The 17,087-nt window shown below is 33.7% G+C and overlaps 1 protein-coding gene across 3 annotated transcripts in view; it reads right to left on the minus strand.

Moving 5' to 3' along the window:
* The window catches only part of DNAH12 (dynein axonemal heavy chain 12), a 139,512-nt gene that overhangs the window by 53,594 nt on the left and 68,831 nt on the right, over positions 1–17,087 (minus strand). For all 3 annotated transcript variants that reach the window (XM_072941527.1, XM_072941525.1, XM_072941526.1), the window contains 9 exons: positions 16,342–16,461; positions 13,926–14,114; positions 12,146–12,297; positions 8,367–8,505; positions 7,242–7,408; positions 5,329–5,584; positions 3,351–3,650; positions 2,660–2,838; positions 1,332–1,524 (listed from right to left, as the gene is read on the minus strand). In XM_072941527.1, the coding sequence (XP_072797628.1) occupies positions 1,332–1,524; positions 2,660–2,838; positions 3,351–3,650; positions 5,329–5,584; positions 7,242–7,408; positions 8,367–8,505; positions 12,146–12,297; positions 13,926–14,114; positions 16,342–16,461 (1,695 nt within the window). The remainder of the gene's footprint in view (positions 1–1,331; positions 1,525–2,659; positions 2,839–3,350; positions 3,651–5,328; positions 5,585–7,241; positions 7,409–8,366; positions 8,506–12,145; positions 12,298–13,925; positions 14,115–16,341; positions 16,462–17,087) is intronic.

Consider the following 17,087-nt stretch of genomic DNA (forward strand, 5'->3'; position numbering starts at 1 on the left):
TACAAAGCAGGAATTAAAACTGAGTTTGCCTAACTTCAAAGTTCATGTTCTTTCTATTATAGTATACTGCTTTCTAAATCTATTGGATCATTCAGGAATAAATGTACCAAAAATTTTCCTTTAGAGTGAGAGCTGAAAAAAAAGAGTAATTTTTTCTTCCAAGTCTGATTATAGACCTCTTTGATATCAGCTTGGATTCTACAATTTCCACTTGCAAGGAGCCAAGAAAGGCTCAGTTCTCTAACTTTTAGGATGTAGAATGTTAGCATGTGAGGGTTAGTGAAAGTGAAAAAAAGTCCAGCAATATTGTCCTTATTTTTTTTTCACTTTGGGTCATCTCTCTTCTGGGGCCTGCAGAGCCACAGGCACACAAGGATGAAGCTCCAAGTATGCACTCCACAATTCTACTGGTTACTGGGGCAACAACACATCTCCAAAGAAGCTATTAAGATTTGACAGCACTGATGACATCATCAGTGAGGTTCATATTTAACAGTCTGCTGGAAAACATACATTTATCTGAAATAAGCCCTCTCTGAACTAGAATAAAGATAAAATCAACAATAGCCGTGGTAACAGGGCAGTGGATAAGACTTCAGCTATAAATCCTGCTCTGCTGTGCATACCTTCCCTCAACTTCAGTTTCCTCATCAGTAAAACACAGGAACACCGATACCTTGCAGCAACATGGATGCTCCTAGAGAATGTCATTCTAAGTGAAGTAAGCCAGAAAGAGAAAGAAAAATACCATATGAGATTGCTCATATGTGGAATCTAAAAAACAAAAAAACAAACAAACAAAAACAAAGCATAAATACAGGACAGAAATAGACTCACAGACAGAGAATACAGACTTGTGGTTACCAGTGGGGTGGAGGGTGGGAAGGGATAGACTGGGATTTCAAAATTGTAGAATAGATAAACAAGATTACACTGTATAGCACAGGGAAATATACACAAAATGTTATGATAACTCACAGAGAAAAAAATGTGACAATGAGTGTGTATATGTCCATGAATGACTGAAAAATTGTGCTGAACACTGGAATTTGACACAACATTGTAAAATGATTATAAATCAATAAAAAATGTTAAAAAAAAAAAAAAAGAAACACCGATAACTGCTGCACTGAACTGTCATACCTATAGAATGAAATCATGGATGTAAAGCACTTAGAACAGTGCTCAGCACACACAGTAACTGCTCTGGGGAGAACATTATTATCATCATCACCAATGTACTTAGCACACAGTGACCCAGGCTGGCTGTCTCTTTATAGATAAAAGAATGTACTGATACTATCTTAGACACTAGGTTTCCTCAACTTTACCTTCAGGTCCTCTCTCCACTCATTCATACCATAGCCCTTAGAAATTTCTGGTTGAAACATTTGCATTTTTGCCATGGATGTAGCCAGACGAGTTAAAGATTGACGACCACTTCCTCCAAGTCCAACAAGCAAAGCATTTCCACCAGATTGCTTTAGAATTCGACATATTCGTGATAAATGTTCCAAAACATACCTATGAAATATCAATATCATCTTACTTGAAAATATGAATATAAATGTATATTTACATATAACTATTGTTTTACTTTCCTAGAAGGATGGACTTTGCAGTCCCATATGTTACTATCCCAATTTTAAAGAGGTAATCATCAAAATTTTCATCAAACTGATTTTTCAAATGTAGTTGCAATTGGATCATTTGAGGTAAAGGAAAACTATTTGAAGTACAAATTCAGGAAATGTAATATATAAATTATAAAAATAAAATCAAATGCTAACTATTTATACTGGAGGTATATTATCACTTTTCTTAAAAACATTTCCTCAATCTTTTAATACTAGAATTTCTATGTGAGAAAAAGAAAATCAGTTATCTATAAAATAATAAATTCAGGAAAGACACTCAGCCTCACTAGTAATTAGGGAAATTAAAATTAGAGCCACAGTGAGATAACATCCCACTCTCCTTAGACAGACAAAACTTACCAAGTCTGGCAATCCTAAGTGTTGTCAAGAGTGAGAAACAATGGAAACTCTTAAAAACAATAATCAGTTTTAAAGATACTTTGGCAAAACTTAGTAAAGTAGAAGATGCTTACACACCATAACACAATAATTCCACTTCTAGGAATAAAGCCTAGAGAAATTCTCATGTATGTAACCAAGGAGACAGGAATATTCAAACCTTTTTTATAATCACAAAAACTAGAAGTTACCTGGAAGTCTATTTCAGAAGAACGACTACATTGTGTTAAAATTATACAATGGAATGTTACATAGTAGTAAAAATTCTTTTTTGTGAACTTAACTATGGAATAAACCAACTTGCAGAGGAATATGCACAGTATGATAGCATTATATGAGTTTAAATATGCAAAATAAGACTGCACATATATTTAGGATCACACATGTGCAGTAAAAGTTCAAAGAAACAAATGAGTTTGTTTATACTCCTGCAAGGTATGATGGGGATGCAGTGAAAGAGGCTACACAGGTACTTCAAATAAACTGCTAATATTTTATGTCTTAAGCTAGGTGATGGGCACAAGGTCATTTGTCATATTTTTATATCATTTTGTACATTTTAAGTATCTCACAATAAAATCTTACAAATAGTAATTTTAGCCATCAATACCAAATATAGGTACCTAAAAATGACAAGATTCATTCTTGTTTTGTGAGTTTGATTATACTCATCTAAGCATTGGTCCACAATGTCACTAAAATGATGAATATTTGGAATTTCAATATAAACTCTGTCATCTCCTTCAAGGTCAGGATTCATATAGTCACCAAACATGAGATTTCTTAAGTCTTCTTCAGTTACCTATAAAATGGAAATCAACAAATTACAAAACTTAAAATTCTTTCTGAAATAAATGTAAGATGTTACATAAAAATGTTTTGTTTATGTTATGAGATGATTATCAATTAGATAATTCTTTTAAACTAGGGTAGTAAATAATATGCTTGTAAAATTAACACCTGAAATTATATTATATCCTTAGGAAATAAAAAGAAAAGAGCTTTTTTTCTATCATATAAGTTTTTTTCCCTCACAGGCTGGAAAAGTTATTCTGAGCAACTCCTATTTAGTGAGTAGTTACTAAGGAATGGCATCTTATGTCTATTACATCACTCAATCCCTATCATATAACTTCTATGTTACATATATAATCCCTCTGAATACAAATCTTCTCAAAATAAATGCCTATCTATGGGGAAAGTTAAAAGAATATGATCATTAAGAAGCAACGGTATTTTTTAAAGATAAGTTGATGGTAACAATTCATGCTATTGTACTGTTTTAATATGTTTTTAATCACTAAATATACTCACTGGTGCATTCTCTTTCCTCAAATGTGAAAAGATACTATCAAATGATTCTTTAAAATGGTCCCTTACAACCATTTTGGTTAAACTGAAGAGCCAGAATCGGTCAGCATCATTAATGAGGCGATCATAAAACACTCGGAGAACCTCATGCACAAACAGACGAGTCATCGTGTGCTTGCTCTCCACAGCATCTCTCTCAATAAGTAAGCAGCCCCGGATGACACGTGAAAAATCCCGCAAGTTGAAAGTGTAATGAGATTTTGTGGGAGTGGGCAAAAGATTTTCCATGGATTGTTTATATATCTGAATATGAAAAAAAAGCAAAAATAAAATGCTTATCATCAGCAAAGCCATGTAACAAATAGTATAGTATATAAAATGTTTTATTTATCCTATCAGATTATACTGACTTGGAAAATTGTATAGTACTGAGCCTGGCATAGCATATATCTATTTATTTTGATTTACAGCACTCAACCAGGCATTATAAAGTCAAGGGAACTTAATATTATCTAATTCCTTCCAAGCCCAAGAATTGACAATGCTTTTATTTCCCAGTTATTATGGTTGTTCCATTTAAAAGTAAATGACCTGGAATTAAATAGCTAACAAAAACTTTAGCAGAAAGTGAAATCAGATAACTCATTCTGAAGCATTTGCAATGCAGAGGAGGAAACACTGTCCTTTTGACTACCACTGACTTCAAAATAAATCAACGTGTTCTCTCTCCACCCTTCTCTCTTATTTTCTCTCTCCTCCTTCTTCCATCTTAATTGGCTATTGTATCAAAATGAAGTATATTTTTTTTACTACATGCTAAAAATCAAATGAAGTTCAATATTCTCTTTAAGGAAGGTAAATTATATCTTTTATAATATAGCCTAAAAGATCCACAAGAAATTATTTTTTATTTATATATGTTTATGATTCATCTCCCTCCCATAACCTCCATACGTGGTAGGACTATAATGCTTCAAAGATAGGAGGGGAAAAAAAAGGATCCCTTCCGTTATCCCATTCTGCCTGACCAATTCCCCTCTCTTTCCAGGAGATGCCTGAAATATAAATATATTTTATAAATAGAAGTACTTTTATGTATCAGAATAAGTAGGGTAATTACAATGTATTATCTCTTTGCTCATAGTTTCTCCATTTTAATAGCACAATTTTCCAACAGAACAGGGGGAGAAGGACTTCAGAAAAATACAATACTCTTAGAAACAGATGGAATGATTCTAGGGAGCTTTTTGCTTCTGGTTGCAGTGATTTCAAAGTAACTCCATTTTATTGAGGCTCCAGAAACCTTAGTTCAATCAGATTATCACTAACTTACTTTAAATACACTTTTTCCCTTTTATCATTAGTGATGAGGCTGGCTCTGGCCTCTGAGCAGAGGCAGGTTTCATACTCTGAATAAGTTAAGGGCTGCTTTTGGCCATATGGGCAGTCTTGTTTTCTATTCCTACCCTTGTGTTTTCTTATTTTTTTCACTGCTACTCCTATGTTCACCTGTTTTGCCCACACACCCTCAAATCATGTATTCATAAGCTGCTTAAGTTTTTTTCTTAACACAAACATGAAGAATGGGAGGGAAGACAGAAGAAAAAATTAATAAATACCAGAGTAGGAATTCAACAATTAAGGAAACACCTATGATGTGGCAGATACTGGTTCTGGATGATTTAGCAATCTTGTTAAATAGGTATTATCTCTCATTTTAGTGATTAAAAAACTAAGCTTCTGGAAGGTCAAATTACTTGCTCAAGGCCAGACATATTGGAAATAGCAGTAAAGGCTCAAACCCAGTTAGATGCTCTAAATTCAAAGCCCATGATCTTCCTTTCTCAAGCCTTTTTAACAGTTTCTCTGAAGCTGAAGACCAAAGTAAATGGATAAGGGGGAAAAAAAGGTTTAAAAAAAGGAAGGGCCAAATGAGGATACATGTAATACTAAAACATTTTGTATTGCATCCTTCGCTCACCTCCATAGTTCCACTGACAATTTGGTTCCCAACTGAAAAGTACTCAGGAGGAAATTCACGAGTCCTAAGGTAGAATGCTACAATGGATGAGAAGATTCGGACCATAGTTTCATCACTAAAAGTATTAATAGTGCAGATGTTGAAATGTCGAATAAAACGGGGGGTGACAGGATTTCTTCCACCACCTGGAGGGCCCATGGCAGCAATCAGCTCTATGTCAACCAATGTGATTTTACTTGTGTCCTTAAGGTCATACCTTAAAAGTACATAAAAATTCCAAATCAGTTATAAAGCCAACAAGACAGACTGAAATGTAGCTCTCCTTAGAAACTTAATCCGATTTTAGCTTCTCTAAAAGAAGTTTAGATTATGCTTGGAGTAAAAGAAAACTTTTTTAAAAGTTTCCTGTAATTTTTATTCATTTTTTAAACTGAAATATAATTGACATAATATTATGTTAGTTGCAGTGTCCATTCTAATGAATTGATATGTGTATCTACTGCAAAATGATCCCAAGTCAACATCTGTTACCACAAATAGTTACAAAAATTTTTCTTGTGATAACGTTCAAGATTCACCTTCCTAGCTACTTTCAAATATGCAATACAGTATTATCAACTACAGTCCCCATGATGTACATTACAGCCCCCTGACTTATGCATAATTTGTACCTTTTGACCCCCCTTCACCTATTTTGCCCACACACCCTCAACCCCTGCCTCAGGCAACCACCTAACTGTAGAGAGAATTTGTTTTAAAGCAGCACTCCATTTCTCCTTTCAGTGACACTGACTCTGTCACCCAGATTCTAGATATCTAGAACATCCCGTCCTCTTGCCCTTGCCTTTCTTTTCTTCTGTTCTTTCTAGTTTGAATCTCTGCTTTGCCTCTTCACACTCCAAATCCAGAAGCATGAATGAGAGATCAATCTTGGAGGATGATAATACGTCCCAATTTGCCTAGGACAATTTTGGTTTGTGCTTGCCCTATAATAATTATTAATATTCCCCCTTTTCTCAGAAATATCCCAGTTTGAATAATAAATTATATGTATACGTATTCTATTTAGAGCTAAATCCTGACTTCTTTTTCTCATCTCAAATCTTATCTTCAGAGACAAGGATGTCTAAATAGGACCTATATACCTTTGTTACATAAAAGGGGGCCCCATTAGGGAATTAAAAAACTCCAAAGAAGTTTTAATTAGAAAGGGGTATATAAATGACTCAATTTAGTTAAAACCACTCAGAATGAAAAGGTACCTAATTCCAACAGGTCATAAAGTCCTTTAATATTGAGGTTCTTGCAAAAGGGGGAGGGGTGGGAGAAAACTATCCAGTTCTTAGTCTAACTGTACCATAGAAAGTATGAAAATATGACCTAGTTGCTGTTGAAACCAAGTCATCTCAAAGATTTGGTAGTCCCAAATAGTCAAAGATAATACAGAGAATTTAAAATGGTAGAAACATAGTTACTTAGGGCAGAGACTACCCACAAATCTCAATGCTGGGTGGATGGTAAAAGATGTAATTTGTAGATTATTTTTAACAATTGAAAGTAGTAGTTAAAAGGGATGAAAATTAATACATTATTAAATATTTCCAATACTGAATTATTCATCCATAGTATAAAAAGGTACAGAAAAGTCTTTCAAAATTTTCTGTATAAGAAAAGGTCAGCAATCATTTTCTTCCATAAAAAATTTGGAAAATATACATTATTCTTTTTTGTGGGGGAGGTAATTAGGTTTATTTATTTTAACAGAGGTACTGGGGATTGAGCACGTGCTCTACCACTGAGCTATACCCTCCCCCCACAAAAATGTATTATTTTGATGTGAGAAACTAAAGTAGAAAAAATGGAACAAAAAATAACTTTAGTATGGCTACTTAAGACTTCAATTAAATAGTTACCAATTTCCACAGTCAAAAAATTGTCGTAATAATTCAATAGGAGGTTGAGCTCCATATTTCTCCAATGCAGGCATATTCATGTCATCTATAAAAATTACACACTTCTTTCCCATAGGTGGTCCAAAAACTCCTTTGCGCCTTTTGTCCAGTCTAGCCATAATAATGTTCTAAAATGTAAAGAAGAAAGAGTAGTGTATTTAAAGTCTAAACACCAGGAAAAAAAGAAACTTAACAATCTAATTATGTAAGGAAAAAACATCAAGCAATACTATGTGCTTGTGTTTATTTATATTTATTCATTTTTAGGATTATATCAAACTTCCTATTCAACATCATTCAAAGAACATTTATTGAAATCCTTCTATTTGCTCAGAATTGTTACATACACACCTATTTATATATTTATTTTGTACACACATGCACACACAAAATATTTTCCTTATTCTACATACAACATATCTATTAACTTTAACTTACTCAATATCTAAAAGTACTAATCTAAATTTGTAGTATTTTGAAATTAGGGGATACCACAGGCTTAAAACAACAGAAATGAATAGGTCAGGAGAAAATGAACAGACATAAACTCAGGAACGGATGATAAAAATGTGATTAGAAAAGGTCTCATGGAGTATTTTCACATTGGCACCTTTGAAGGTAAAGGGTGGGATGCCCAGCTACATGGTTCCTGTCACAGAAAATTATACAATATACAGTCTGTGGTTTGAAAGATCTTTCACTGACAGAACTTTAGTAAGCAGTAAATATCCCTAAGGATCATCTAGGAGAGTCTTGAAAGAACAAGTAAAGGTTCTCGCTCTCTCTCCCCCTCCCTCCCTTCTCTTATATTTCTCCAGTTAAGAAATCATTTGTTGTTTCTTGGGCTTAAAAAAAGGTGACAAAGCTCAATAATTCAGTGTTAATGCAAAAATCTTCTCTTGAACTTTTGTCCTTAAAACCTGATTTTTAAAACTTACTTGTAATGCCAAAAATAAAAGTTTTGAAGTTTATTTAAATTCATTGAAGATTTACACAGCTGCTCATTTAAAATACATTTTTAAACACTAAGCAAACAAGGCAAAAACATTAATAACTATAGACCCACGTTTCTGGCTTTAAACTAACCTGAACCTGGTTGGCACTGGTCCGTGCAGAGAAATTAACATAAAAAGGAAAGTACAGGTCCTTTTCCAAGTGATTCATCAGCTTATCCTTCACATACACTGATTTTCCTGTACCAGTTGGACCCACAAAAAGTAGTGGCCTTTATGAAAACAGTGAACATATCATTCAAAAGGAGAAAAAGTCAGAATACACTTCAACTAGAGGAGTCTGGAGTTAATTAAAAACATAAATAATACTCAACTTATCTTCATTCAAAAACTCACATTTTAAGTAATTTCATCAGACTGATAAAAGTAAAAATTGGCACACATTTTTGCTTACTGTTACTGAGACTTAAATAGTAGCATACTAGTATTTGAACCATGTGTAACATTGCTATATGCAAAAACACTCAAAACAAGCAGTAACATCCTTAACTTTTCAGAAAAAAAAAGCCAAAGTTTGTCTCCCCAGAAAAGTGATGTATTTGAACTTTTTAGTTAAGAGGTACAGGCAAGGGGGTGCTGTATGGAATGTCTATTAGGATGGTGACAATAAGAGAGGTTGAAGTGTTTCACAGTTACCTCAATGGCACAAAGTTTTTGTGAGAAACTAAATGACAATGAATTCTCAAGGTAATGGTTATGTATAACACTTAGTAGCATTTTTCAGTCAAGTCAGTATTACTAACAGAAAATATCTGTCTAAAATGCAAACTCTGAGGAGTTCTCCTCAGGCAGGGTTTCTCATTCTTGAGTAATCTGAATTGACTTTAAAGGGAAAAAAATCCTAAGATTTTACGTTTACAGAACACTGGGGTATCCCAGTTTGAGAAATACTGAATTCAAAATTAAATACTGTCACTTTGAGTGATAACTTGTCACTGCACAATACATAAAAACAAACACAAAGACTGGCACTAAAAACTGAGCATCAGTGTTCAAGTATAAGGGGTCATCTATATGACTCAAATTATTATAATATTTTTTTAATTATCATTAAAGTATAAACATAAAATTACAGTTCATTTAGAACTACAGTGATACCTGAGAATTTATCTGTGTTTCCCAGTCTGAGTACCACTTACCTTATAAAAACTTTATTAAAATAATTTTAATAAAGGGGGCGGGTATAGCTCAGTGGTAGAGCACCAGCTTAGCATGCACAAGGTCCTGGGTTCAACCCTCATTAAAAAAAATAATAATAATAACATAAAATAATAAATAAACCTAATTATCTCCCCCTTCCCAGTTTAACAGATAAAAGCATGTTCTTAGTTTGGGGTCCATGGACAAACTAAAGAAATTCTTGGACAGTTTTCAGAGATTCTATGAACTTGGATGACATAAAAGTTGTATCTTTACTTTCACTACTCTTAACTAAAATGGAGCAATTTATAATAGTACCTGTATGTTTGTCATCAATAGGATACACAGATATTACATTATATATTACAATTGTTAGAGATATCTCAAAAATATCACTTATGCCCATTATTTCTTCAAAATTATGATAATCATCAGACTCAATGCTAGATCTTATTATTATGATATGGAACCATAAAAGACCCAGAACTGCCAAAGCAATCTTGAGGAAAAAGAACAAAGCTGGAGGTATTACCCTCCCAGACTTCAGACAGTACTACAAAGCTACAGTACAGTGAACAAAACAGCTGGTATTGGCACAACAACAGACATATGGATCAATGGAACAGAATAAAGAGCCCAGAAATAAACCCACACACCTACGGTAAATTAATCTTTGACAAAGGAGGCAAGAATATACAATGGAGAAGAGGCAGTCTCTTCAGCAAGTGGTCCTGGAAAAGCTGAACAGCTACATGTAAATCAATGAAGTTAGAACATACCCTCACACCATACACAAAAATAAACTCAAAATGGCTTAAACTTCAATATAAGATATGATACCATAAAACTAGAAGAGAATATAGGCAAAACATTCTCTGACATAAATCTTAGCAATATTTTCTTAGGTGAGTCTCGCAAGGCAATAAAAATAAAAGCAAAAATAAACAAATGGTACTTAATCAAACTTAAGCTTTTGTACAGCAAAAGAAACCATAAACAAAATGAAAAGACAACCTATGGAATGGGAGAAAATATTTGCAAACAATGGGACTGACAAGGACTTAATTTCCAAAATACATAGACAGCTCATATGACTCAACAAAAAAACAAACAACCCAATCCAAAAATGAGCAGAAGACCTAACTAGATATTTCTCCAAAGACACATAGATGGTCAATAGGCACATGAAAAGATTCTCACCATCGCTAATTATCAGAGAAATGCCATTCAAAACTACAATGAGGTAGCACTTCACACCTGTCAGAATTACCATCTTTAAAATGTCCACACAATGGAGTATTATTCAGCCATTTAAAAAAATGAATTATTGCCATTTGCAGCAACATGGATGAACCTAGAAATTATCATACTAAGTGAAGTAAGCCAGAAAAAGAAAGACAAACACCACATGATAACACTTAAATGTGGAATCTAAAATATGATACAAGTGAACTTATTTACAAAACCGAAATAGACTCACAGACATAGAAAACAAACTTATGGTTGCTAAAGGGGAAACGCAAGGGGAGGGAGAAATTAGGAGTTTGGGATTAGCAGATACAAACTACTATATATAAAGTAGATAAACAACAAGGACCTATTGTACAGAACAGGGAACTATATTCAATATCCTTTAATAAACCATAATGGAAAAGAATATAGATATGTATAACTGAATCACTTTGCTATACACCAGAAACTAACACAACATTGTAAATCAACTATACTTCAATTTTGAAAAAAAAGGAAGTACATGTATTACTACTATAGCTCAAACCTGTTCAATATTTTAATGAATATATTTTAATATGTGGTTTCCTTTATAATCTTATGTTTATATTTGTTCATTTAAAAGCATTATTCCAACAAGTGGTTCATGGAACAAAAGAATTCCCATACTAGGAATCCCTCAGAATTGACAAGTGCCTTCTTTGCCTAAGAAAGTTTTTAATGTCAGCCTCTAAATGTAAAAATGCAACTATGGGTACAATATTGGGATAAAATAATGGTCCCTCATAATCTATTTTTCATTTTTTAAAAAATTAAACAAGATAGAATTGCCACAAAATTCACTCAGAAACAGGTTCTTCATCAAAACCAAACAAACCATGACATTCATGCACATTATGTAAGCCTGTGTAGTTTAAATAGTATTAATGATAAATTATGCCTAGTGTTATAAAAGAAAAATAACTATAAAAGTTGTTAAGAAAGTTGGTATGGATATGCCTATGGTACATGCTAGGCTTTTCATCTTTTTTGATGTGCTCTTCTGATTTAAGTCTGAGTCTTTCATGTTCATCTTAAATTATGAAGAACTGACATAGGACATATTTGAAAAATGCTAAATATGATGGGAGAATGTAGATCATGGTTAGTCTGATCCCTAAGGAGTACAGTGAACCTTTGAATAGAATGCATGCCTCTTTAACAGTAACACGGCAACTGACTTTTAGTTCGCTGTTACAAATAAAGGAAATAAAAGACGGCTTATGAGGAAACAAAGTATGGCGGCAAAGGCTTTGGAGTGGCCCACAGGAAACCTGGATTCCAGGTTTTCCACTATTAACAGATGTCACTGTGGAAATAACAATTAATCCCTCAAGGTCTGTTAACTGAAAATGGATGATCTCAAAGTTTACTTCAAAAGTTCTATGATCCTATTAGAATGGCACTAAATTTAAAATGCATGTTAATAACAGAGTTTCTTACTTTCCGTAGGTAATACTCAAATCCATTAAAAACGTGTATCTAATTGTGTCCATTGTAGGGACTATGATATCTTGAATCTTGACACGTTTATCTCCTAAATTAGTACTTTTAATTAATTCATTCCAGTGGACCCAGTGACCTCGATTTTTCAACTACAAGAGAACATAAATTTTAGAATATTATAACCATGTGCTTGCTATCTAAAAGGCTCTTTTAGCAGTTATCATATTTGCTTATATAAACTTTATAGTCTTTTCTCCCTTTTTATTGTACAATATTAGATTCATCTAAAATAATGTATATAACATATTTAAGTCATGAAGCAGATTCATAAACATCCATGAATCCACTACCCAGTTTAAGAAACACACATTTTTCTTTAACTTTCAGCAATAACCTGAAGAATTTAATGAAATTTAGTTATCACAAATCCAACATATATCAAATTTCAGATATTTTTGCTTCTGTCTTCTTAACACTCTCATCTCTCCAAAATGCCTTCAAGATGTCCTTGCGCATATATGAAGAATTTATTTGAGAGCCACTCTGATGTAACTCAAGCTACAATTGCCTGGACTTTGGCTTCATGTTTTCACATTTTAATTAATCTAACTAGAAACAAAATATCAAACTTATTATATTTGTTTCTCTAAAATTATTCCTTTTGGCATTTTGATCCAGGCTGATATTCAGCCAGGATGATACTAAAATGGCTGAACTGACTGTTACAGTTACTGAAATTCTTCTGAGCCAGTGGTAAACAGCTGCTATCCTGACATCCTGTAAGCCTCCCTAATTCACCCTCCCCACACACAAGTATCTTCTTCTCCCTTTGTCCTGCACTTCCCTGGAGATCCTAAAGACTCACCATCAAGCAGCAAAATAGTTAACACCTGGCAAAGTAGGCGGTCTCTTGGATCCTGCTCCAGTGCTATGGCTGTCATCTAAGAATCTTTAAATATTTTCTAGCAAATTGTATATATACATGGTTTGTGTCTAGATGATTGTAATTTTGCAAGTTCGGGTCAATGTTTCTTTAGTAATTCTTAGTCTTAATTTTTTAGGTTTTAACTTTTATTTTTATCAAAGTTATATATACACATATTTTAGAGTCAAAAGTTTTACAAGGTTAAGGAAAAGAGCAGTTTTCCATTCTCATTTTCTCTTCTCCAACAGCAGCTACCTTTACCTCTTTAAGCTGGATATTTTTGAATTTAACTTCAATTCTTAAAAAATATGCTTGTGTTATCACCTATTCCCACTGTGACTAACGGGGATGAAACTCTTTCTGGGCATATTCTTAAAACGGCACTACCATAGTTTTACGGGAAGACTTCTTCATTGGCAATCAGGAGAGCTAGGTTCAAGTCCTAGCTCTTGATGCCTTCCTAGGTTTTTTTTTTTTTTAATCTATAGACCTTGAGATTTAAAAATTGTAAAATCGTAATTAAGGGTCTATCCAGATCTCATGGCTCTATGAAGTAAAAATTGCATAAAGCAAATGATTATGCAAATACTTGCTGTTTAAAAGAATCTTTTTGCGAATTCTTTTTTAAATTGGAGAAAACAGATCTAATTTAAATCTGAAATGATAAAACATCCTTAAAGCAAGATTATCTATTTATTACTGTCCACAAGTTATATAGGAAGAGAAACTAGTGAGAAGGAACTAAAACGCTAACCACTGAAGTAAAAATAACTCTAGAATGGGAACCCAGTTTTGCCTGCTGATCCCAGACTGTGTTTTATGCTTATCAATAACAAGCATTTTATACTATACCTCATACATGTAGTCATAGACCAGGCCTTTTTCATCAAAATGGCATTCCCATTTACCCACAGAGTCAGGCAGTGGGTTGTTTCCATCTTTTCCCTGTATGACTAATCGTATGTACATGTCAAAAACAATGCGACCATCTGTATCACAACTTCCTCCAATGGACCAAATCAAAGAAAATATAAAGCAAGCCTATTGGTTAAAAAAAAAAAAAGTTTAGGTGGGGAGGGTACAGCTCAGTGGTAAAGTGTGTGCTTAGCATGCATGAGTTCCCAGTTTCAATTCAGAGTAGCTCCATTAAAAAAAACAAAAACAAAACCACAACTAAATAAATAAATAAATGTATTTACCACCCCCCCCCAAAAAAAAAAACAAGGAAAAAGTTTAAAGTATTTATTTAGGAGAAAATTTAGTATATTAGATTAACTAAAATTTAATATATTAAGCCCTGGTTAACCTACTTGGGAAAGGTCATGTATATAAATAGAGTAGAATGGATTGGGGGGAGGGTATAGTGCATGCTTAGAAACACCAGGTCCTGGGTTCAATCCCCAATACCTCCTCTAGAAATAAATAAATAAATCTAATTACCTCCCACTGCCAAAAAAAAAAAAAAAAAAGAAAAAACTAGAATGGACCACATCCAAACCGTATAAAGAGTCATTTCTCTGGCATTATCTATCTAAATTTAAAATACTCATGCCAAATGACCTAGGAATTTCCCTTTTAGGAGTTTATCCACAAATGTATTCCCATCGGTTAAAATGATACAGGTACAAGAATATTTACTGAAGCACCGTTTGTGGCAGCAAAATGTCAGAATAAACCCAAATGTTCTTTAGTTGGGGTCAGTTTCATTGGAATATGCTACATACACTGGAAAACATGTAGCTGTTAAAAAAGAAGGTAACTAGATAAACAATGATATAAAAAGATGTCTAAAATATATTGCGAGAAAAGGTGCAAATCAGTATGTATCGTATACTAATATGTATTAAAAATGTATACATATAAAAGAGAATATGCATCAAATATCTCTACCAGGCTACAAAAGGCACTTGTAACAGTGGTTGCCTTGAGGGTGCCTGGGGGACTAGTAGAGATAGAAAACTTACTTTTGTCTTGAATTTTGCTCTAGATACATGCCTTATCTAGTTAGGAAAATCAAATATACTTTAAGAGAAAATTTTCAAAGAGTTATCAATCTACATTGGTCTCTAAAAGTGATTCTGAACAATTTAAAAATTGGAAGGAGTTTAAGTTTACAAACAGAATGAAAATCTTCAGGAAATATGTAACATGAAGGTTATATAGGTGAATTATTCCTAGGATACTTCTATTTTATAAAAGGTAACACTGATAGGTATGGAAGAATATTAAAAACCAGTTCTGTAAAAGGTAGTCCCAAATTTAGAGGAAAAAAGGAATATGAATTAATTATGCTTCAAACACGTCCAATTTCTCCTTAAGTGGAGAGAAATAAAGGCTAAAAGGGAGAAGGAAAGGAAGAGGTTATGATTAGCAGGGGATCCTGGAATGTGAGTGTCTGAGGTAGATTTTCTATGGCAACAAGATGAAGGGAAAACAATAGGAGGGAACTGCTATCACCACAGGGTAGAAGAGAAGATAGCCTCAGTAGAGGAGACCGATCAAGGCATTTGGGAATAAGGTGGTGGATAGGAAAGTAGCATAATAGGCCAGGGAAGAGAACAGAACACCTCTTTCCTTTGGCTCCCCTAGAGCCTTGCTCTCTGGCCTTCTGACCCCTAGACGTTAGCTAACCTGGACCACTGACTCCTCCCTACCTGTACCCTCTGTGGATTCTGACTATAATGCCACACCCAGTTGGTTGAATGCCTGCTCCTAGTCTTTTGTAGGCAGCCTTTTTTTTTTTTTTTTGGACATTAAACATCAGAAATGTATTCTTTCACAGTTCTAGAGGACAAAAGGCCAAAATCAAGGTGTTTCAGGGGCATGCTGTCTCTGAAAGCTCTAGGGGAGATTCCTTCCTTTCCTTTTTCAGCTTCTGGTAGCCCCAGGCATTCCTTGGCTTATGGCTGGATAACTCCAGTCTCCATGTAGGCAATTTATTGCAGCCTACACTCTGGCTTAACATTTAGACAAAAATCAATTCACTTAAAGGCTACATTGATTTAATATTAAGTCACTTACTTATTTATCAAAGTATGATCTGTAATGAATAACAGGGTATTTAGATTCATTCCGACATATTTTACTTTCTCTAAATCATTTTTTAAATCAGAATACCAGGTCAGGGCAACTTTAATGTCTTCAAGTATTGTTTTGGTGCTCACAAAAAACAGCTTGGGATCTTGTAATGTCTTTCTCAATGCAAGTATCAGTTGCCAGAGGCATGTTTTATTCTATAATTAAAAATCACATTAAGTATAAAACCAACCATAATCCAAACACGAATGTGCTTGCTGGTAGGATCATTTTCTATCACGTTACAGAGTAGTGCTTCAAAGAGGCGTGTGAGAGATACAACCACATTGCTATCGCTTGTAGGAATCAGTTCCTGCAAAGTGAAAAGAATAAGGTACTTTATTTTCATCTTATTTGGATCATAAAAGAAACTAAATATTTCATTTAAAAATAAAAAAACCTCATATTTATAAAGTCTTAACAGAATTTAAACTTAAAGAATTCAAATTGTAGGCACAATACAAATCTCTGAAATATTTTAGTCTAGCATATTATATTACACAATTGTGCAAAACATATTCTTATTCCAAATTCTGTGAGAAATGAAAACTAGTTGTGTTCTAGAGACAGCAGAAATGAAGTATTTAACAGCCATCTATTCATTTATTTATTCAACAAACATTTATGAAAAACATCATATAACTACATGCCAAGCTTGGGGATATGAAAATAATACAGACGATCTCTGAAAAGAAGCGGCATTGAAATTAAATAGACCAAAATCATATAGTATAATAATGACATGACAGAGGAAGTCCCAGGGTGATGGAAGGCTACCAGAATACTCAGGATAAACAATTAGCCCAGATCCCAGGGAGGAAGATAGCAGAGAAATGGGAGAGGAATAATTAAGGAAGGTTTCCCAGATGAAAAAATTGCTGAGCTCAATTTGGAAGGAAAATATGAGTTATCCAGGTGCAGAAGGGAAAGATGTTCAAG

Source organism: Vicugna pacos, chromosome 17 (genome assembly GCF_048564905.1).
Source record: "Vicugna pacos chromosome 17, VicPac4, whole genome shotgun sequence".
NCBI lineage: Eukaryota > Metazoa > Chordata > Mammalia > Artiodactyla > Camelidae > Vicugna > Vicugna pacos.